This window comes from Tyto alba, unplaced genomic scaffold, assembly GCF_018691265.1.
Source record: "Tyto alba isolate M040663 unplaced genomic scaffold, T.alba_DEE_v4.0 Super-Scaffold_2, whole genome shotgun sequence".
Taxonomy (NCBI): domain Eukaryota; kingdom Metazoa; phylum Chordata; class Aves; order Strigiformes; family Tytonidae; genus Tyto; species Tyto alba.
Genome location: NW_024881282.1, coordinates 37,874,207 through 37,896,046, shown reverse-complemented (window position 1 = coordinate 37,896,046; position 21,840 = coordinate 37,874,207). Strand labels below are relative to the sequence as shown.

At 40.1% G+C, this 21,840-nt stretch overlaps 1 protein-coding gene across 6 annotated transcripts; it reads left to right on the top strand.

Moving 5' to 3' along the window:
• The first annotated feature begins 78 nt into the window (after positions 1 to 78).
• Positions 79 to 18,793, top strand: GAS2L3 (growth arrest specific 2 like 3). Of its 6 annotated transcripts, XM_042793178.1 has the most exons (11): positions 123 to 263; positions 3,032 to 3,086; positions 4,133 to 4,884; positions 5,280 to 5,327; positions 6,306 to 6,474; positions 6,861 to 6,979; positions 8,412 to 8,553; positions 11,257 to 11,320; positions 12,006 to 12,144; positions 13,413 to 13,520; positions 14,238 to 18,793. In XM_042793178.1, exons 4-11 carry the CDS (start codon positions 5,298 to 5,300, stop codon positions 15,627 to 15,629), a joined length of 2,163 nt encoding a protein of 720 aa, XP_042649112.1. In that variant the 5' UTR covers positions 123 to 263; positions 3,032 to 3,086; positions 4,133 to 4,884; positions 5,280 to 5,297; the 3' UTR covers positions 15,630 to 18,793. The 6 variants fall into 6 exon arrangements, with proteins under 6 accessions (XP_042649111.1, XP_042649110.1, XP_042649112.1 ...); XM_042793176.1 differs by lacking the exons at positions 123 to 263; positions 4,133 to 4,884 and adding an exon at positions 89 to 115; XM_042793175.1 differs by lacking the exon at positions 4,133 to 4,884.
• Positions 18,794 to 21,840: the final 3,047 nt, after the last annotated feature.

The window sequence follows — 21,840 nt, the reverse complement described above, 5'->3', positions numbered from 1 at the left end:
CCCCCGCCCCGCCCGGCGGCCGCTGATTGGCCGTTTCGAACGGAGCGGCCGGCGCGGCGCGCGGGGCGGGGGGGGGGGGCCGTTCTGGTGCGGGGCCCGGCGGTGGCGGCTGCTGGTGAGGAGCGCGGGGCCCGGGGCCCGGCCCGGTGCCGGGGAGCAGCGGGAGGGGCGGGCGGTGGCAGCGGGTGCGAGGCTCCCTCCGCCCTGCGGTGTGGTGGCGGTCGTGGCGGCGGTACCACCGCGGAGCCGGCTCCGCGAGGAAGGTGAGGGGCGGCGGGACCGGCCGCGCGTGGGGAGCGGGGCGCCGCTGCGCGTCGGTGCCCGCGGGGCGCCGCTGCGCGTCGGTGCCCGCGGGGCGCGGAGCTGCTCGGTCGGTTGTCTGTAAGGGCAGCGCTGGCCGCGGGTTGAGCGTCGCACGCCGGGGGGAAGCCGGTGCAGCGGGGGCAGGCCCCAGGGCTGGGCTAAGCCTGGGCTGGGCTGGGCTCGGTCAGGCTTCCAGGGGCAGCAGGTCCCATCCGGCCGAGTTAGCCTCCTCGGCACGGGTGCTGGAAGTGAATTGCCACGAAACTTACCTTGGGGAAGGGAGAGGGGAGAGTTTTTTGCGTAACAGCCTTTAAACCAGTCTCTCCTGTACCTCACGCAAGCGTGTGGGGATGCGGTGCTGTTTTTGTAGGAAATTTGCCCTGGTGCTCTTGGCTAAAATACTCATTCATATTGCTTAGTAAGCTGAGAAATGTCTGGCTCCTTTCTTTGCCTGAAAGCTGGCTGTATTCCAGGGATGCTGTGTGTCACCTTTGGCACAGTATCAGATCAAGACATGGGAAAATGTACATGTATACCTTTTGGACCTATAAGGCATAGCTGGCCTATGCATTTGTAATTCTAAATCCACTGGGTGGATCTTTCATAAGAAGACAGGATTTTATATTTAAGTCCTAATAAATTCTTCCTGACAGCCAGCAGCCTGTTGCCTGAGCATCAAAGCGATGCTCCCCTCAGCATTGCTTTGCTGGAAAAAACGTGTGCAGGAAAAAGGAGGGGGATAAGAGTTTGTTTGTGGAACGTGAGCAAGTGGCAGGGGTAGCGTGTCTTGTGTTAACCAGCCTCTCCCCAAACTGGATGCTCCTGTGGTAAAGGAGCCGTCTGCATGTCTCCTGCGGAGATGAAGTGCTCCTCCCTCATTTCAAGTGGGTTTCCCTGCCCTGACAGGTGAATCCAGGGCCTTTGCCACGCTTTGGAAGGGGACAGCAGGCTTGATGCTGTGTTGTTATGTGTGCTGTCGTGGAGAGGTGTGTGGAAAAGCAGTCCCCGTGGAGAGCAGTGTAAGGAGTTGGTTGCCACCTTAAAGCCCATCACCTTGGACTGACTAGTCTGGTTCTTTCGCTTTCTTGCCTCTAAGGCCTCCCCAGGGAAGCAGGGCTCCTGCTGATTCAGTAGTGCAACAAAAGGCCTCTGTAATTCCTGTAGTGACAGAGAGAGTAGCGCTCTGCTCTGTGGATGCCTCTTGTTGTGCCTACCTCTTCTGCGTGTTAGGATATGTGTAGCAAAAAAAATCTTGGCTATCCTGTAGTAGGTTTCAACAGATACTTACTTGACAGCTTCTTTCATTTCAGAATGTTTAAAAAGGTGGGTTTGGGTAGCTACTGTCAAGACTAATCTACAGTTTCCAGCTGCTCTGGGTTAGTCTGTTGTGACTGCCTTTGGGTGTTGATGGAATAGAAAATGATGTATTATATATATTAAATATAGGGTAAAGATGTAAAAATGTTTTTACCCAAGGTTTTTTTGTTTTTTTTTTTAATGTGTCTGTGAACACATGGCTTTTTAATGAGGTCCACTTAAGCTAGGTCAATGGCTGCTTCATCTATGGTTTAGGTATATTTGGAGTTGTGGATTTTTTTTGTTTGTTTCTTTGTAAACTCTGCAGTCAGGTAAAATGGGACTTGGACTCAGTTCATCTTGTGCTTCAGAATGGCTTGTAATTAGTGTAGCATGTCTTGCTGGTTGGGCCCCAATGGTTGATCTGTAAAACCTGATACAGCTGATACCAAGCAGGGTATCTTGTGTAGCATCTAAGAGCATGTGTTCATCCTGACGTATTTGCGTAAAGTGCTTTAGTATTTGCTGACTTTGGTGTTTCTCAGATTCCCTGGGGGCAAAGTGGCAGGCATCTCTCTGGAGAGCAGAGGCAGACTATGGTCTTGTGAGCTGTCCTGCGCAGGTCATGTCCAGGGTATGTCTGCACACCCCTTTTCTGAGAAATGCCTGTCCCTATGCCATGTGTCACTAGATAGGTACATTTTTCTCACCTCTCTTTCCTAATGTCGATCCATAGCTCTAGTCCTTTATTGGAGGTTTGACAGTTGGTCAGCTGAAGGCAGCTGCTGCCTTCTCCAATGTATCATTTGGGGCTGACCACCCGTCAGTAAATCAGTGTCGTTATATTGATCCAACCATAAGGTGCTGCTAGACAGCATTTCTCCTCTTGTCCCACTCCATGGAACCTGTTGGCAGCAGAAGTGCTGGCAGAAATGAGGTGTTTTTCAAGAGTGGTGCTAGTGGTGGGGGACCCCTGTGCTGAGCTTGGAGCTGGGCTGGTTGCCCCCCTGGTTGGGAAGTACTTGCAAGTTTCTGGTGCTTCCCCTGTTTTAAGGGATGAAGCAAGTAGAGAGCCCTTGTTAGGAACCCTAAGGATATCAGCTGGCCTGGAAATGGGAATGGCATGGCCTGAGGCTATGTGTGGGATGTGATACAGCGTGTTTTCATTCTGGGGTCTTTTCTTTCACAACTGTGATCACTGAATACCAAATGTCTGTAGAATGAAGGTGAGTTGATAAAACTGGCATGCATAGAAAGTGATACAGTTCTAGCTGGAGCTGCCTGAATTCAATATCAAGTACTTGCTTCATTCATTATGTACAGCTTTTTGATGCAGGGAACCCAACAGGTTTTAGAAGAAGTCAGATTTGGTTATGACTCTATCTGGTACTGCAGCATTTGCCTCACCACAGCACCTTCTGTACCTTTGCAGGCTGACTACTTGAAGGTGGCAGACTTCTGGGTCTTCTCATCCCATGTTTCTCCTTGTAAGTGATAAGGCTACCTTAATCTGTATTTCCTGCAATTTCAGAGCTGGACTGTTTGGGATCTGAAAATGGGTAATTGCTACTATGATAATTTTTTAACTCAGAATTCGTGCAGGATAGTCTGTATCATCAGAGGGTTTTTTGTTAAGTGCTATCCATATGCTCTGATAATAAGTGAAGCGGTTTGACTTTCTGGAGAGCCCTTTGGCATATGGGCTTACAAAACAACTTGCTTCAGAAGAGCAGGCTCTTGAAGTTCAAGTGCCACAAGTTTTGTCAATCTCCTCTTTATATAATTTTTTTTAGACTAGTTTTTGTTAGGCATGCCACAAAACTGCAGATGCTGAGCATTCTTGTGATATCTGTTGTGTGAATATTTTGCTTTGTTCGTGTTTTGAGTGCTCCCTGTGAATTAGGCCGCCTTTTGTTTTCCCTTGGCAGTTAGTATGCTAGAGCTCTTGTTAGCCTATATGGAGCTCCTTATTTTAATGAGACCAACTTCTTTACTGACTGTTCTGCTGTTGTTTTATTTATTTTTTTAATCAATGAATCCTCTTACAGTGGCTCTCTTGGGACAATAGCTTTCTTATACTCAAGAAAAATGTATTCTCCTGGACAAAGCTGTGGGAAGCATAATGTGCTCATTAGTAATGCTTGGTATATATGCTGCCCTTTCCTTGTTCATTCATAGAAGGAAAAAATGACATCAAGGAGAGGAGGTCTCTTTCTTTGTGCCCCCCCCCCCCCTTTTTTTTCCTGCTAGAAATAAAAGGAGGGAGCGAGATATCACTTGTATTATCTTGGATAAAGTTTGAGAAGTGCTAGCAGTCCTGGTACAAGCGAGTGGTTTCAGTCCGAAAACGAACTGGTTGCTCGTTTGCTGGTTATTGTAAGTTATTTGAAATGCCTGACGTGTGGTCCTATGTAGCGTGGGAGGGAAAAATGGGGAAGAAACAGGACCATTCTGATTTCTGGGTAGGAGGGAGGGGGAGAATTTTTACAAGAATTGGATGGTCTTTGATGGGCTATTTGTTCTTTTTTCGTAGGAAGGCCAGGTTGTGCAACATATGGAGGAGGAGAGGAGAATGCTATCTATGTATAAAGCTTAAACATCTGGGACAGGAGAGGGAAGTTATTTATTTTTAAAGGAAAACAGATGAGTTAAAACTGTCTGACAATGTCTGCAGTCTGGTTTCCAGCTTAATCAATAAGATGAGGTTTTATTGCAGCTGTTAAGTAATGGAGCAAGAAAGTTGCTTTGAACTGGCTTCAAGACACAAGTACATTTCGAGGTTGTAATGCCCTCCACTACCACTGTGGAGAATTATGCTGAGGAAATTCCTCTGATAAGTGTGTATACAGCTAACCTGGTAATAGTGAGCATGTCTAGACCTGGAGCCTATGTGGAGAGACTTACTGATCCCCAGCCCAGTGTAGAGTTTATGCTGGGTTTTTCCATGGTTGAAAACATTGCTGGAAATATACTGTGCTGGCTTCAGGAGAGAAAGGGTTGACCAGATTGCTTCTAAAACTTTCCTTAAGGATAGTTTTGACAGGGAATTGTCCTGATAACCATACTGCTGTCATAGTTCACAGCACTGTGTTGGAAACATAAGTGTGTGCTAGCTGCCTGGGAAATTGACATCTCAATAGAAGTGAATAAAAACACTGATTTCTCTCATGGATCTATGGAAAAAGAAATCTCATTCTTCAAAATTATTTCCTTGCTTTAAGATTTTCATAATCTTCAAAGTATTTAATGTAAGCTCAGGATGCATATATGTATATGTGTGTGCATGTAAGTATGTACAAGATATACTTGTGATAGCTTAAAAGGAAATGGTGAATGCCAACATTGTTAAATCCAAGAACGGCTGGAAGTATTTATATTTCTCTTTGTCAAAGTAAATGCCTTACAGGACTTATACTCAAAGATTTGCATGATTTTTATTTATGCATGCAAACTTAGTTGCTACTTTGTGCTGTAATAACTGCTGCTTTATTTAAGGGCAGAGAACTGAAGTTGGCTGAATGCTGGATCAAAATCTTAGCTACTAAGATACTTCCTTCTTTACCCCTCTATTCCCAATTAGACTTGTTCTTGTTTTTTTCAAAACAGAACTGTTGGGTTTTTCTTGGGATTTTCATGAAAGCAAGAGGGGCTGTATTAAAAATTCTTTGCTTTTTCCCCAGGGGGAGAAACTAATGTAAATGCAGGTGACAATGCAGAATGCAGTTCAGGTAAATGCCCTTTTTTAATGTTTGAAACCTGTAAAATACTTTAATGAAAAAATCTACCCTGAAGCAGATGAAATGCTAGAATCCCCAGAGTTATCTCTAGGTTGTTTTTTTTGTTTGTTTGTTTTTTTTTTTTTTTGTTTTAAGTAATAGTTTTCCCATTTTACAAATGGATCAATGTGACAAAATAGATAACCTTGTGTTATATCAGATAGGTGATCCTTTCTCTTCCTAGGTGCTATTACCTAGGAAGGTTTTGAAGTCAAAGACTGAGATTATTTAAAAACTTGCTTGATGATTAAGAGGAGTTTTTAAAAACCCGATGTTCTAGTTAATCACTTAAATATAAATAAATGTATTTTATAAACACACACACTTAATGGACTGAAAGAAAGTAGTTAAGAATACCAGAAGGACTCTTTCTCTTTGGGAATTTTGTACGTGAAATTTGTGTGGTCCTTTTTTGAAATGTAAATGTACCTTTCAGTTTGAAAATATGCAATCCTTAAGAGAAATGCTAAGGATTCATGTTCAAGAAGTGTCTTATGTTCTTGTATGGGAATGTTTCCTCTTTTAACATCATCATTTTAATGATTTAAACACAAAATGCCTCTGAAATGTTTGATGAGATAAATCAGTAGTCTGTAATAAATTATATGATAAACTGTAGATTTCATTATTTAAAATGTGCAGAGGAAAAAAAGAACCCACAAATTTAATGCAAGTTTTCTTTAATATTCTGCAAAGTACATAATTTTAAATCCAAAGAAGTCAAGAGAATGAATATAGTAGTACTTTTGATACAGATGTTACTAATGAGAACTGAGCCGTTCGTGGTTACTGTTGTGTTGGTTTTTGTGTCTGAAGAGGAATGAACACTTTGAATAATAGATCTTCAGCATAATTCAGAACTGCAAATTTTTGTCATCTGACTGCAAATATTAGAGCTTGCTGTCTTCAGCTTACTGAAATCTTCTGCAGGTGTGGTTTGGTGACGACCTTCCCTTAAGTCCCCGAAGTCCTTTGACTCCCAGACACGGGCCAGGTTTGGCAGATGTGTGCCTGTATGACCAGTGGATATCTGTGCGGCATGAAGCAACTTTGGTGCCTATGCAAGAAGACCTGTCAATCTGGTTGTCTGGCTTGCTGGGTGAGGTTAAAAATAAATCACTGTCTAATAAATTTCAAAGCACTTTCCAATATTCCAGCCAGTGCTGAAACTTAATATCTATAGTACTATTAAGATCTGGTGTATTTGAGCCTAAATGGCTAGGAGAATTGCGTTAAAGTGCATGCTTTAGTTTTGGATTTTATTAGCAGTCACCTCTTAAAAATAGGATGATTAATCATTCTAACTTATATTTCTGAATCTTGTTAGTCTAAAATCTAAGTGGATGTTTGATATTAGTTTACTTATGTTTCTACTAATTTTCAGTCTTTAACACTGGAGAGAATGCTGTTTGAGTTGCCTCTAGTTTCATATTAAACTTCTTTATCTTCTGCAGAGGAATTCTAATACTGCCTTTCTTCTTTTAGGAATAGAAATCAAAGCAGAACAACTGTTAGAAGAACTTGATAATGGGGTACTACTTTGCCAATTGGTTGGTGTTCTTCAAAACACAATTAAAAAATGTTGTAGCTCAAATAATTTAAGGGTGAGTCATACTGTGATTTATTAGTACATATATAAAGTCTTTAACTGTAAGTAGTAGTAAAAGTGAGCGAGGCTATCCAAAGCGGCATTCTGTGCTGTTTATCCAGAAACTGATTAACTAGTGTGGCATTATAGATGGATAAACTGTCCTCATGTAACAAATGACTCACTTTGTTAATCAAATTCTAATGTCCTTACTAGTTTTTTAGTTTGATTTCTGTAGAATTTTTGCCAGAGGAAGATCTAGTCCACGTCCGGAGTTTGTTCCCATGACAACATCTGTGTGGATTCGTAACAAGATATCCATTGGCACTCGGTGGAATGTTTTATTCCAGAAACTTGTGTCTAAACTCTAGTTAGTCATGAAAATACCCATGTTGAGATGTACCTGGAGATGGGCTTCAGTGTTTTTGTTAGGAACAAAGGCTGAGTTGAAACATGAAGCTCAAGCAACTTGCGGTCTGTGTTTGTACAATGGAAAATAATGATGTGTCACTCTGGAGTATAAAACCATGTAACACAGGTGCATGTAGCATATGTTCAGTGTACAGGTACCCAGTATAGCTACAGCAATGTTTGGATCTGTCAAATAGTATGGTACCAGCTAACGTGCCCTAATTGGGAGTTTTTCCCTTGGGGGCAGGAAGAACTGTTTCACCATATCCAGACCATTTTTTTGTCTCTACTTTTTACTGGTTTATCTCGTAAAACAATAGTTCTAAATAATGGATATTTACCATTAAGTAATATAATAACTAATATTATTACTAACTGGTGGGGGGACGGGGACAGGGCACAAAAGACAGCAGTCTTAGGATGATATTTATACAAGAGCCATATGAATGCTGCATATCCTTGGGGGTTTGTTTGTTTTAAGGAGGACAAGATGTGCAACTTGTATACCTTCAAACTGTTTAGTTTGGAAGATACCAGTTTAAAAACAAATAAGTACTGAATTGTTTTAAAACCCTTTGCTTCCTTTTGATTCCCTCTGCTTTCTAGAATGGGCTCTAAAATGTTGAAATCTGGCAGACAAGTATAGTGTAGTTTATTTGGGGTTATCTCTCTGTGCTTATTCTACTGCTATGAACAGATCTTGGAAGCGGGGAATAACTGTAGACCTGTGAAATCACCACTAAGAATTTTACCCTAGCATATGGGGAAATGGGGAAGCAACTGTATGGGCAGCTTCAGGAAGGTGTGCAGAGCGAAGGATCATTCACTCAGTGACTGTTCACAAAGATAAGGTGGAATGCCATCTACTTTAGCATAGCTTTTTTTGTTAGAATACATGGTGGGTTGAGAACAATATAGTTACTAATCACTGTTTCTGTACTCTGGATTTATGGTTTATTTTCCTTTGCAAATATGCTTTGACATGTGTTGGCAATGTTGACGTGCACAATGTACTACTTGTTTTCTTCCCTTGACAGAATTTTCCTATGAGAAAAGTTCCATGTAAGAAGGATGCTCCATCAGGATCATTTTTTGCCAGAGATAACACAGCCAACTTTCTTAACTGGTGTAGAGCCATTGGAGTTGATGAGACTTACCTCTTTGAATCTGAAGGTTTAGGTAAATCTCTCATTGTTAGATTTGCTTTGATGATCTATATGTGAATAACTACCTAGTCAGAAAGATCTCTTGTGTATTTGAAGCCTTTGTCACAACTGTGCCTGTCTCATGCAAGCTATTAATTTTTTATTTTAAGGCAGCGTTCAAGTAAAAACTTTGCAAAATTGGTTCAGTAACTGCCCAAACTTGCATGTTACTTTTCCAAACTTCTAAAAGTTGCCATGTGGGATGAATGGGGGAGTGACAGCTGTGCAAAAAACTCTCGATGTTTTCCTTCAGTAAAAAGGCCACTGAGAAACAGAGGAGAAAATTGTGGTCTTGCTTTCCCTGTGTGGGAAGACCTCAGGGCCATGGAGTCAACTCACAGTAAGATCCTTTATTTGGTGTTAGAGCTCATTCTTGTTGCAGAAAGTCCTCAGAATAATGCATTCATGATTGCTAAATTTGGTAACTACATCAGGCAGTTGTGCCTGAAGTGACAAGAGTCTGTTGGTAAACGTTTACTTCAGGACCTATTTGACAGGATTCTAAACCCATTTTCCCATTTAATAAGATAGCTATAAAAATAAATATTGCCAACTGTGTGTATGCCTGCCCCAGTGCACACTGTCCCTTATAACAAACAGCTTCTAGACTGATCCTTCCAGATGGAATAAATTTTTTTTGACTTCTAATTAAGAGGAACTGTGCTTTTATCACATGGTAAATAATGAAATGCTCTTCTACCAGCTATTATGTCAGTAAAAAATAATATAAACTTTTCTGTAGCAAGCCAAATACCATTATCTTAATTTTTTTTTTTTTTTTTTTAAAGGGCAAAATATCAGCCTGTCAGCAGAATAGGAAAAAATTTTGAAGTACCTTTTGTTTTCAGTAATCAAATGAATTTTTCACAATATCTACTAATTTTTCTTGAAGTCTTTGTGCCATTTGATGCTATTTAAATGGGAGGCACTGTTTTCATTAACTGCTTTTCTTTCAAGCTGTCCTCCCTGCTAGTTGGACTGCCTATGCCTTCAATACTGGATAAGTCATCTTTTAAAATAGTTGAGAAAGCATCTTAATTTGCATCTGTTTCATTCTCATTTAACTAGTGAGTGTTTCTTTTTTCAGTGCCACGAAATACAGATGAGTAGGAGAACTAAGCTATAAGAAAATTAGTTTTAATATTTTTTTCAGTTCAACTTGTATGAATTGCATTGCTTAAACATCTTAGTTCCTGTAAGTGGATGGGTAACTAGAACCTGTTTAGCCTCCCTGAGATAAGCAGACAGGATTTTCTAATGCTGTGGCTTTTGCTCATAGCTGAGAAGTGTTTTGAAGTCTGATTGTAACTCTTGACACAAGCATGCTTTCCGACATAAATAGCTTCTGTGAGCCTTCTTGGCAGTCGAAATGAGCAGACTTGCAGCCGCTGTGATGAAACATTCTTTCCACTGATGTTCTCCATCAAACTTCCAAGCCATTCTTTATGAATGAAATAGGGGAAAGACAATTTCATTATTGTCTTTTTCCCATCAGATACATATAGCAAGACTTCCTGAAAAGTGTGAATGGCTGTGAAGTGGCTCGTGAGACAGCTGAGAGTAGCCATTGTTGGATGCCCTTTGACATCAAGCCAAAACAAATGTCTTCATCTCTGCTAGGGGGGTATATTTGGATTTTTCTCTTCTAGATTGAAGAAAATGATACCACTTCTGTTACAGCTGACAAAAACACCAAAAAAAAAAAGAGATTCAAATGACCTCTAGTACGTTTTAGATTATGGCTCTCTCAACTTTCTATTCTAGATTTACCCATCATAATTTGATCTTTTTTAAAAGTAGACTTACAAACTGGAGTAGATGACGTAAACAAGAACATCTGACTTCATACTCAACTTATACTTTAGGAAACACTTCAGTCTTATTTAAAGCAAAGTCATTTAAAATGTCAGATTGAACATCAGAAAGATGTTAGATTTTATCTGTAACTATAAAGCTGTCTCATTAGCTTTCTCTTCAGAGTGAATTTCCAGTTTCTACTAAATATTGTTACTGCACAGTGTGAAGAAAATCAGACTTGTTCATATAAATGTTACACCAGATGAGAATTGTATATATAGCTTTTCCCATTTCTTATGCTTGATGGTGGAGAAAGAGAGGTGCCATGTGTGTGGGTTGAGGGGTGTTGAGTGACCTTTCTCCCAGACTTTGGTTTCAGAGTTATTAGACAGTATTCCTCGTAGTAAAGTCCCTAGTACTCTCCTATGGTTGTTCACCTATAGATTGTGTGTGCCTATCTGTCTGTATGCACAAACATGAACAGATGGAGTATATTTTCCTGTTTGCAGTTGTTGAATGCTCTTCATTTTTAAGACTGCAATCATGTATTTGGGGATAGGGGAGGGAAAGCTCTGGGATCAGTTTCTTTCCAATTCATATCAAGAAGGAACAGCTTAAAACCAAGTAAAGCATATTTCTGTTAGGGGATAGAGAAGAGTTTGGTTTCAGGAGTGCCAGGATGGGTTTAAACATCTTATGGAATAGAAAATTAGAGTTGGAAAGCATATAGACCTTTATCCATGATAATGTAGCTTGTGTCTGGGTAGAATGATGGCAAAGTTAGTCATCTGTTCCTTATCCTGCCTTCCTCTGTACCTAATTGCACAGGCCTCATCACAGTAAATGAGCTGTAACTCCCTTTTTTTCTACTCCCTTTTAGTTTTGCACAAGGATCCAAGACAAGTGTATCTTTGTCTGTTGGAAATTGGGCGCATTGTATCCAGGTATGTGATCCATGCATGTTCCGAACAAGAAGCTGAAGAACACATTCTATTAAGTAAAATCTAAGACAAAGTTAAGACAACCTGTGGTCATTAAGTGCAATGCAATATACGTTAATTCTGTGCAGGAAGTAATGAGTAGCTTTTCTAGGATCATTGTACAAGATTAGTATTTTTTCAAGTATTTATCAAACTCTTCATGGAGAGGTGCTGATCCACACTATCTTTTTTATAGCTGTAATTTGAAATGCTACGTTCATCTTACAGATATGTATACATCTTGGAAGAACTCCCTGAATATTAAGTACCATTCTAAGGTCTTTATTTTTTTTAAGCTTTTTGGTAGGTATCTCCTTATTATTCTCTAAATTTAGAATTTATATTTATTTTTAGTGCAGAGCTGGTAGATTTAAGATAGTTCATCTAAATAGGATGCAATCTAAATTGTGTAGTTTTGGCAGTATTTTTACTGCCTTCTCTGGTAGCTCCAAGACCACCTGAGGAAGGGCTTCCATTAGAAAATTAGAGGTGCTCCTTCTCTTTGGATTATGAAGGCAGTTATTCCTCTGACTGATATAGTACTGTGTTCTCAGTCAAGCCGCTCAATTTTGTATGTCTGTTATCATCAGTTTCTTTTTTCTTTTCTTTACTAAATTAGGAATTAAACTCCTCTACTTTTGTATTTAAGGTATGGAGTTGAACCTCCTGTACTAATAAAATTAGAGAAGGAAATTGAACTAGAAGAAACGCTGCTAATGACCTCTGGACCACCATCACCTATTAGCACAACAAAGTCATGTTGTCACCATGGGGAGCTACATGAGGCAGTAAGTACTACTTATTTATTGTGATATGGGCTTTAAATCAAATTCTTTAAATCTAGTACTTGTATGATCTGACTCAGTAAGCATAGGCTGTTTTTCATCTAATATTTGTGAGCCTCCTTAAATAGAAAACAGAAGGGTATGCACCTCTTGAAGAACTTTGAAGAACTTTTTTTTTTTTTTAATGTAAGCTAAATGCTGTCCTATACGTTTTGGAGTTAATGCCTTGGTGCATATAACTTGCCTTGATTTCCCACATCACCCCTTTCATTGCTTCTTTGAGTATAAGAAATACATTCATTCAATTTTTCTGATGTGTCAATATTCTATGACAGTACCATATGCTTCTCTTCAAATTGATGTTAAAGTAGGCTTTGATGAAACTCTTTTGAAAAAGACTTTAAATAAAAACCTCTGTAGCTGTACCAATTGGAAATGAATATATATGCAGAAAAGGAAATGATTTGTCCATCTCATTCATCATTCCTTTCAGACCAATTCACAACTTTCCTATTTTGCTTAGAAATGCATGTTGAGACTTCAAAATTCGTTTATTTTAAAGCTCTTCTGTGTTGCAGTGTAAAAGTTCTGCTTCTTTGGGGATGTCAGCCACCAGATCCCTGCTCCCTCTGAAAACTCACTATTTCTCCTGCTTGGCAATAGTCTTGCCCTTCCGATTTGTTAAGTTTCTAAGTGACTGCAAGAGCCACATCTTTTCTAACCATGGACTTAATTAGGGACTACCTTCCTCCTTTTTTTTTTTCCAGTGGTTTCCTTCTTGTGTGTCACATAGAAGATAAACTTATAAAAGCCTTACAAAAAGTTAGGGAGAAGGCTGAAGTAGCCCTGGGCCAGGTGTAGCAATGAATTTGGTCACAGGAGAGACCCAGGCATTTGTTTCAATTTATAGAGAACATAGCAGTGTCTTCACAAGGCTGTAGTTGGAATTGATGCTGCTATGCATAGTGGTATAGACAAATCTTTAAAATTAAAGTAGAGATAACTTAAAATTGAACAAATCATGAAAATTGGATTGGAACAACTCAAAATATTTGCCTGTACATACGGTTTGTTCTTTCTTTTGATCTTTTGTTATACGTTTTGAAGCTCTATGTAGCTGAGATTTTCCTGTGATGGAATAGAATGCTAGTGTTTTCTTAGATTATGGGATAAAAATAGGAGTATCTTTTCTTGTATTAAATCTCTCAGTAAACTGTTAAACACATACTTGTGTCAAAATACTAACAAATGCTTTCAATTTCAATAACTAGGTTAAACATATAGCAGAAGATCCTCCCTGCAGTTGTTCTCATCGGTTTTCAATTGAATACTTATCAGAGGGACGTTATAGATTAGGAGATAAAATACTCTTCATACGAGTAAGTAGTTTCTCAGAATTCTAATTTATATTCATAATGGGGAGAGATGCTTTTTAACTGGAATACCTAATTTTTATGGTAGTGTTTGAGAATTACAGAATGATTTAGGTTGGGACACCACATCATCCAATCTCCTATTCAAAGTAAGTGTAGCTACTTAGCTCATACAACCATTGATTTTACAACTGCACTAAACTGAGTTAATGCACTTCTGTGCTGTTCCTAAAATTTCAGTAACCACCTGCAATACAAATAAGGATAATGCTATAGCATATCCTGAGAACGCTGCTTGTTCAAAATCTGGACACTTGGGTTTATAATTTGCAGGATAGTTGAGCACTCTCTTCAGCAGACATAAGAGTTTGTGTTATGAGGACGTCCATAATTTGAACAAAACTGGTATCCAAACCTCTGTATACTAAATAAAGATGCTGACAGAATGGTTAAAATGTCTTCTGTATATATGCTTTCATTATTTCCCTGCACATAATGACTGTGTCTGCAAGAGAATCTCTCATAAAAGAATTGGGAAGCATAAACCTTATTTATTACATAGTGCCACTTCTTTTAAAAAAATGTTTCTCTCTAAGAAAGGAGGTCCTATTTTTAGTCAATTTCAACAGAAGTTAATGTAAGACGAAAACAGTGCTGCATAAAACAAGATAGAAATTTCTTCTGTCCTTCTCATGCTCCCACCCCCTGCTCTTCCATTCTCAGATGCTTCATGGCAAGCACGTGATGGTACGTGTTGGTGGAGGCTGGGACACTCTTCAAGGTTTTCTGCTTAAATATGATCCATGCCGAGTGCTTCAGTTTGCAACTCTGGAACAAAAAATCCTGGCGTTTCAGAAAGGGGTCACCAGTGACAGTGTCCCCAACTCATCAGCTGGAATTCAGGAGCCTCCTGTTATGAATCCAATGTCAGCTGTTGACATGTTTCAAAAGCAGCCATCAAAACCACTTATTCCTGTTTCAATTGTCGGTGCCACTGCCAAGAAGGCTTTATCTAAACGTCCTCAGTCCCCTGCCCTGGCATCACCAAAAGTGCCAGTATCCCCGTTCCCTACAGCAAAGTCACTGCCACTCAGGTCCAAATTACAAGGGTCTTCAATGACAGGCATGCAGTCTCCTTTCAAACCATTAGCTAGCTCCTCAAAGAAACTGGAGTCTTCTGCACACACATCACCGGCTTCTGCTCCTTCGCAGCCTGTCAGCAAAAGCTCTTCATCTACAGGAACAAGAAGGGCTCTTGTTCACTCCGAAACATTACGCAAACGTATTCGGTCCCCTGATGCTCCCAAGGTGAAATTTGCCCTGCCTCAGGGCTCCCTGGCACCAGCGCTGCATCCTGCCCTCTCGTCCTCTAAACAACAGCCGTCTCGCTTGCCTGGGACAGCTGAAACACAGGTGGCTTCAAACCAGAAGTGTGTCCCTGCTAAATGCAAACCTGTATCTGTCACTAAAACCAAAGCAAATTCAGTTGCTCCGAGGGCTGCTCGGACACCTGTTACAAATCTGCGTGCTGTTGCCAAGTTTGCGCATTCTCAGCAGCACCTTGCAAAACCTCTCCCTGGAAATGCTATTCAGACATCAGGAACTGGGTCTCAGCATCCTCCGAAAGCTTCACAAACAGCTTCTGACCTGGCAAGGAATCTGAAAAGTGCTTCAGTCCTAAAACACTCTGCTTCTGTACCTTCCCTTGCAGTTAGCAAAGCATCAAAGTCATCATCTACACTGGTATCTACAAGCAAAAATCTATCATCAGCTGTCAATAAGCAGCCAAATGTCAGTAAACCCCCTCAGGTTGGACCCACTTCATCCAAACCTCCTGAACGCACTCCCTTATCTGTTGTACGGCTTCCTCAAACTTCAGCTAAAGCGGCAATGACCAAAAAGCCAGCACAGCTTTCCACAAAAAGTCAGCCTTCAACCAAAAACTTGCAAGCAAATGAAAGCTTGGCCCCAGCAGCCAAGAAGCCTCTCCCTAAGGGAAAATCAGCAACAGCATGTAACAAAGGAACACCTAGTGTTTCAAAAAGTCCTCTTATGAAAAGCAGGCAAGATGATCACTATTTTGTTATGACAGGGAGTAAAAAACCCAGAAAGTAAACTTACTTGTTACTTTCTGTGGAAGTCTTAACTTTGTACAAATGGGCCTCTTATATCTGCTACGTTGAGAACAAGGAAAAAAGTTAAATAACACTACATTTACCGTGAAATATTAGGTATAACCTACATTTTGCTGCATAACTTACAGTAACAAATGTATTTATTTTGCGGTTCAGAAACTTCTATTTGGATATATTTAGAAGTGAGCTTGCTTGCTATGTAGAACCATGGAATATCCCTGTTTGCTGCTAGCCTGACCTGCTGTGGGGAAGGCGGGAGAGAGGAAAGGGGAGCTAGGGCTGCTGCTCTTGCTGCTGCTTGTTTTCGAGGGAGTAAAGCCTGCCCAAGAAACATCTACCCAGGGCAGATCCTGAGTGATTCTGGTGCTTCTGGCACATCTGCATTGAGGCCTGTGGCAAGTGATAGAACTGTGCACAAGCTGTAAAATTTCTAATACCTCAAACAAAACTATGTTTTTCGTAGTTCACTAGTGTCCCAGAACCCAAATTTGGGTCACATGCATGTATGAGAAAGAAATGTCTAGTCATGTTTAGATTTGACAGCTACTGTTACGTGTTCACTGTGCCCCCCATATGCCTTAAAGTGGCTTCAGCTCACTTGGAAGTGGAGTGTTCTTGATTTGTGTTAAGTTGGACATGGAAAATCATGGCCTTGATCTCTTGCTCTCGTTGTGCCTTAGCCTCTCAAATTCATAACAGATCTCTTCAGTGAGCAATGCTACTTTTGAAACCCTGGGCAGATAATCATGCTTTGTTCATGTTCAAATCTGTCAGTAAGCGAGCCTAGTCTTTTCTAGAAAGCTCTTGCTGCATGGAGTGAAGCTCCTGAGTTGCTGTGAGGATGCTTTTCCCTGGGATGGAGCCCCAGAGCAGCTCCTGTGCCAGCAACGCAGAGCTGCGAGTACTGACCTGCACTGGCAGAGACTTACTGCTCTGCAGGAGTGGCCTTTATATGTAACACTGAATTGCTAAATACTTCTCTCAGTGCTAGTGGTTAATTTTCGTGAGCAGCCTTAGCAGTGGCATTTTTTGTTTTATTTATGGAGACCTTCTTGCTGGCTCTCCTGTATTACTTTCTGGAGGTGAGTAGTAGTTTCCCAAAGATGTAACGAGGGACTGCATTTGCTTTAAACATCTGAAAGTGCTAGAAAGGTATGCGCTGTTTATGCTCTCAACTCCTGAAGGCTTTCAGTGGGTTAAGCATCTGTGGTACCCAACACCTTTATGCTTGACAAAAGTGAGTTTCATGATAGATTAATAAAAACTAATGTCTTTGGGCATTGGCATTGTTTGGGTTATTTGGGGTTTAATGAAAGGTTGTTCCTATAAACACAGGAGCTCTCAAGATCTGAGAAGGGACACTGCTGACTTCTACAGACTGTCACTTCTACTCTCCATTCCCAGGATATTTACTTATGGGCAGGAGAAGACATGCATGGAAACTGCAGTTTCTGAAGTTGCATATTTAATATATATTTCTTCCCCTGGAGCTAGAGTAAGCAAGCATCATAAACTGAGTTCTCATGTGCAGTGGCGAAGTCATTGAGCTGCCTTTCTGAGCACCTTGTTAGCTTTTTTATTTATGATTCTATTTATGCATATCTACTGTATAGTACTGCTTACAACCTGCTGGGAGTAAACAGTAAATATCAATATCCAAACTGTAGGAGCAAAACAGATCAGTTTTAATAACATGGACAGGAGTCCCACAAGCTCATATGCAAAGTTATATCACTGAGGGAAGGCCTGAGGCCTACTTGTTTTATAAATACACTGGTCAAAGGCACTGCTACAAATGTTAAGAATAGTGTTGACTGTAGGGGACCGCTTTCGGGTTTGATAAATATGGCACACAGTTTCATATACTGAAAGCATATTACAGTAGATGACTTGATTTTGATTTTGGGCTTCCAAAGAGCGAGTTACGATGAAGTGTATCTCATGCATGTTAATAGGTGAATTCTTGGAGTTTCTTTCTGTACAGGGTCTGGCTGAGATGGAGTTAACTTTCTTCATAGCAGCCCTTATGGTGCCATGTTTCAGATTTGTGACTAAAATAGTGTTGATAACACACCAATATTTTGGCTGTTGGAGAACAGTCTTTGCACACGGTCAAGGTTTTCTCTTTTTCCTGCTCTGCCCTTACAGCAAGTAGGCTGAGGGTGGGCAAGAGACTGGGAGGGACATAGCCTTGACAGCCAATCTGAACTGGTCAAAGAGCTATTCCGTACTGTATCTCATCACCCTCAGCAATAAAAATGGGGTAGAGGAAGAAGGTGTGTGTAGGGGAGTTGGCTTCCAAGGTGGCCATTGTTTGCAGACTGGCTAGGAATTGATCTGCCTGCGGGAAGTAGTGAGTGACTGCCTTGCATCACCCGGTGGTTTGGTTTTTTTCCTCTTTCCTTCAGTTATTAAACTGTCTTTATCTCAGCCTGAGTTTTCTTGCTTTTGCTGCTCTTCTGTTCCTCATCTTGCTGGGGATGGATGGAAGAGTGAGTGAATGAGCAGCTGTGTGGGGTGCTTGGCTGCTGGCTGGGGTCAACCCACAACACCTCTTGAACTGTTTACAAGGGTTTTAGTAGTAATTTAAACACAGAGACTCTGGGATCTCATTGTAAAGCTATCTCAACATCTACCTTTTTGAACTATAACTTCAGAGAAAATGAAGCAGATGACTTCATCTTTGTGATCCATTATCTCATGTACTAGACTAAATTTTATGGTTCAAAATGAAATAAAAATCATAAGCTTTTACAGTCAAAACCTTAATCAGCTAATCTAAAGATGGTTCACCTGTTACATGTGGGAAGGTTTGGTTTTATTACAAATATAGTGTATTTGAGCATGGTCCAACTTCTGTAAATATTGCAGTCTCCAGCTTTATAGTCATGCTGACTACAGGTGTCATGTAACTTGAGGTGAGTCAAGAATAAGATGTAACAAAATACCTCCTAATGGAAATAAATATTCTTTTTGCAATATTTACACTGCCAAATAGCAAGTCTAATATTTAGCTTGTACTACTTTTTGTGAGGGAAAGGTAACTTGAAGCAAGAATCTGACTGAATTCTCCATGTGTTATTGATGTCCTTCTGTATGAGTACTTATTTTAAATAAACACATAATGCACCTTTTTTACATGCACTTTTTTTCTACTGTCATCTTTTTGTGGGGAGGGAAGGAGAATGTATTTCAGAAGGCTTATGTTCTTGTTCTACCACCACATAAATTATAGTATATATTATAGACGTAAATAGCTGCTTCTAATCTATTCCTTTGGAGTGCAAAACCTCTTTACTCTGATCCTCATTTCAGTATGACTAAATGAGTATAAGAGACTTCTTACTTTTTCCTAGCTGATGATGTGCCTGAGTACATTCAGATATACCTCCGAGAGTTTTATTCTCTGCAGCTCTACTTGAAATATAAAACACTTCTGTGCCAATATTTTCCATGCTTAAGTCCTGTCAGCAAACTTTAGACCTATCTCTGTGCCTGTTACCATCAATAACAAACTTAATTGGTTTTACTGAAAGGAGAACTGGGTTTTCTCCCTGGAGCCACCTAATTACCTTTTATCTCCTTATTTGTTTATAAAAAAAATGTTTTAATACCTGCAGTTCTTTGCCTTTTCCAAAGTGGCTTCAGTTCCTTCCTGTCTGATGCTGGTGCCTAATCATACAGATACACTTATCCTTCCACTTCAGCTTTGTCTAGTAAGTGCAGTCTTACAGCACCTACCATACTCGTTCCTACAGGACCAAGCTCTGTGGAGATGTTAGTTACGTCTTGCTTTTAAGAGACGGTGGCATTACAGCTGGCTAATAAAGCACAAAGACAGCCTAAGACTCTCTCAGGTAAGTATCCTAATCATCAGACTACAATGTCATGACTCCTTGTCCCAGGGAATCTTAAATCACTTACTGTCCACCAGTAAAGCTCTACAAGGAGATGGAAAATGCTGCTTCCTCCTACTCCAACACTGCCTTCATTGCTGGTAGGTATTACGCATTCTGGTGAAATTGCATGTTTCAGTCTGAATGAGGATAAAGTGAGGTCTTCTTCCTGGGTTAGCTTTCAAGCCTTTAGACCTTAATAGAAAAGATGGGATCTTTCACACTTTTTACGGGTAGGTATACAGGGTTGGTATTTACTTTCTTTTAAAAAATGGTCTTATTTCTAATATCCACAGTTCAAAGCCATTCCTCTATGTCAGTGGAGACGCATTCCTGAAGTCTTAAGCTCTTGCTTCTCAAACCACTGAAGAGTGTAATGTTGGTCAAAGTGTAGCTAGCAGTATTTGTTACTGTACTAAAACTTGAGTAGATCTAAACATACTCACACTAAAAATTCCTATCTAGTCACCTCAGTCTAGTTCTTTCAGCTGTGTAGGTCCCTCATCTGAACCAGTAGAATAGCTTTCTTTGTTGTCATTGCTGTCAAAGTCCTTTGGTAGCCAATGGTCTGTCACCCATTACAAATGTATGAACAGGATCAAGTACCCTAAGGGCATTCCAAAGCCATGCTGAAGCATGCAAAAGAGTTTGTGTGAACCTACACGTGAATCTTTCTGGTTGTGGGGTGTTTTGTTTGTTTTTTTTACCAAAGCCCAACATATTTTCACCTACATGGTAAAATCTGGCTGTGCTACTCATGGGTGTTTTACTTCTAACAGACAAAGCCAACTGATTCAGAACAAAATGAGCAAAAGGAAAGGGCCAGTAGGAAGATGCCTTGAGATGGTTAATATGTACCTCACTTAGGACTGACAGTAAAAAGCTCAGGAAACAACTGGAAAGTTGCTTAAAACTGTAGCAGCCTTAGATTTTGTGTGGCTGATACAAGGGCCCTCCAGAACTGGGCTGCTCTGTGACACCTCAAAACTTCATTCTACTTTCTGTCCCAGTATCTGACATAAAAGAAACTCCCCAAAATGAGCACCATATATCTAGTAACATATAGAAAACTGCTGAGTTTGGATTGGTGAAGTACTCATGCATGTATGCAATTTGAAGACCTTCATTTATGGCTCAGCAATTTCATATATATGTATCTATGCACACACACATATATAAATTTGATAAAATCCAAGACCGTTTTCCTTCTAGAACTTCAAGCAGCCATAGCTTCAAATATCAAACTTTACAGCTCTTTCTCTACAAGGAAACTAAAATCTGTTTGTGAAAGGTGAGTGTGCTATGAGGCCATCTGGTGTTTCTTAATTTAATAGGGGCTACTCTGGCAATGCAAGACCTTTAACTCTTCTTCAAATCCACAGGCTAAACCTTTTTCTTTGATTCAAATTAAACCTTTTAGCTAACAATATCCAGACATGGCAGGCAATAAATAATGCAAGAGATGTTTAATTTTGTAAGACCCTTTCATTTCATGCAAATACATTTTTGAAAACCTCCTTGTCATTATTTTCTTTTTTCAAGAGCCAAGATTAATGCTCATGTCCTTACTAAAAGTTTTGAAAAATAAATTGTGTGAAATGTAAACAAGATCAACACTTTTATACATTTCAAACATCTTACAAAAAAGTAAACCATTAATATATTTGAGAGGTGAGATCTGCTCACAGTACAGATCTAGCCAGCCAGTAATCCCCATTAACTCAGAAATGAACTTTCAGGTGTGTTACCGATTGCGAATGCCAGCAGAGGATGGCTTTCTAGTTGTGGAGAGGAACTGATGTCTAAATCAATGCTTTTAGGACACTTCTTGCAAAGTATTGGGTTCCAGATGGAAGAAAAACCTTACAGGATGGGAGCAGCTGGCCATTTCTCTAAGGAATATAGCTAGGCAGAAAATATTGACAGATTAGTTGTGCTAAGAGTTTTTAGGAGGTAGGATTGCAGCATAGAACTTAGATATCAAATTGGTCTTTAGTGCTGAGTCAGAAAGTATCATACAAAGCTGAGAGCCTACAAAACAAAGCCAAACTCGCATGTTTCCTCAAAAAAAGACCATGTTTGGATATTCATGCAGGAAAAGTAGCATGCATTAATGTTTGTCAAATTACTCAGACATGGCACCTCATAAGAATCATATTAAAATCAGTTATATGCATATTTACAGTCTGAAAGCACATGCTTTATCTCTTGCATTTGAAAGTAAGTTATTGTTGAAATTCAGGTTTAGAATCATGTAATTTGCTGATCTTTTATATAAGCATTATAATTTTTTAC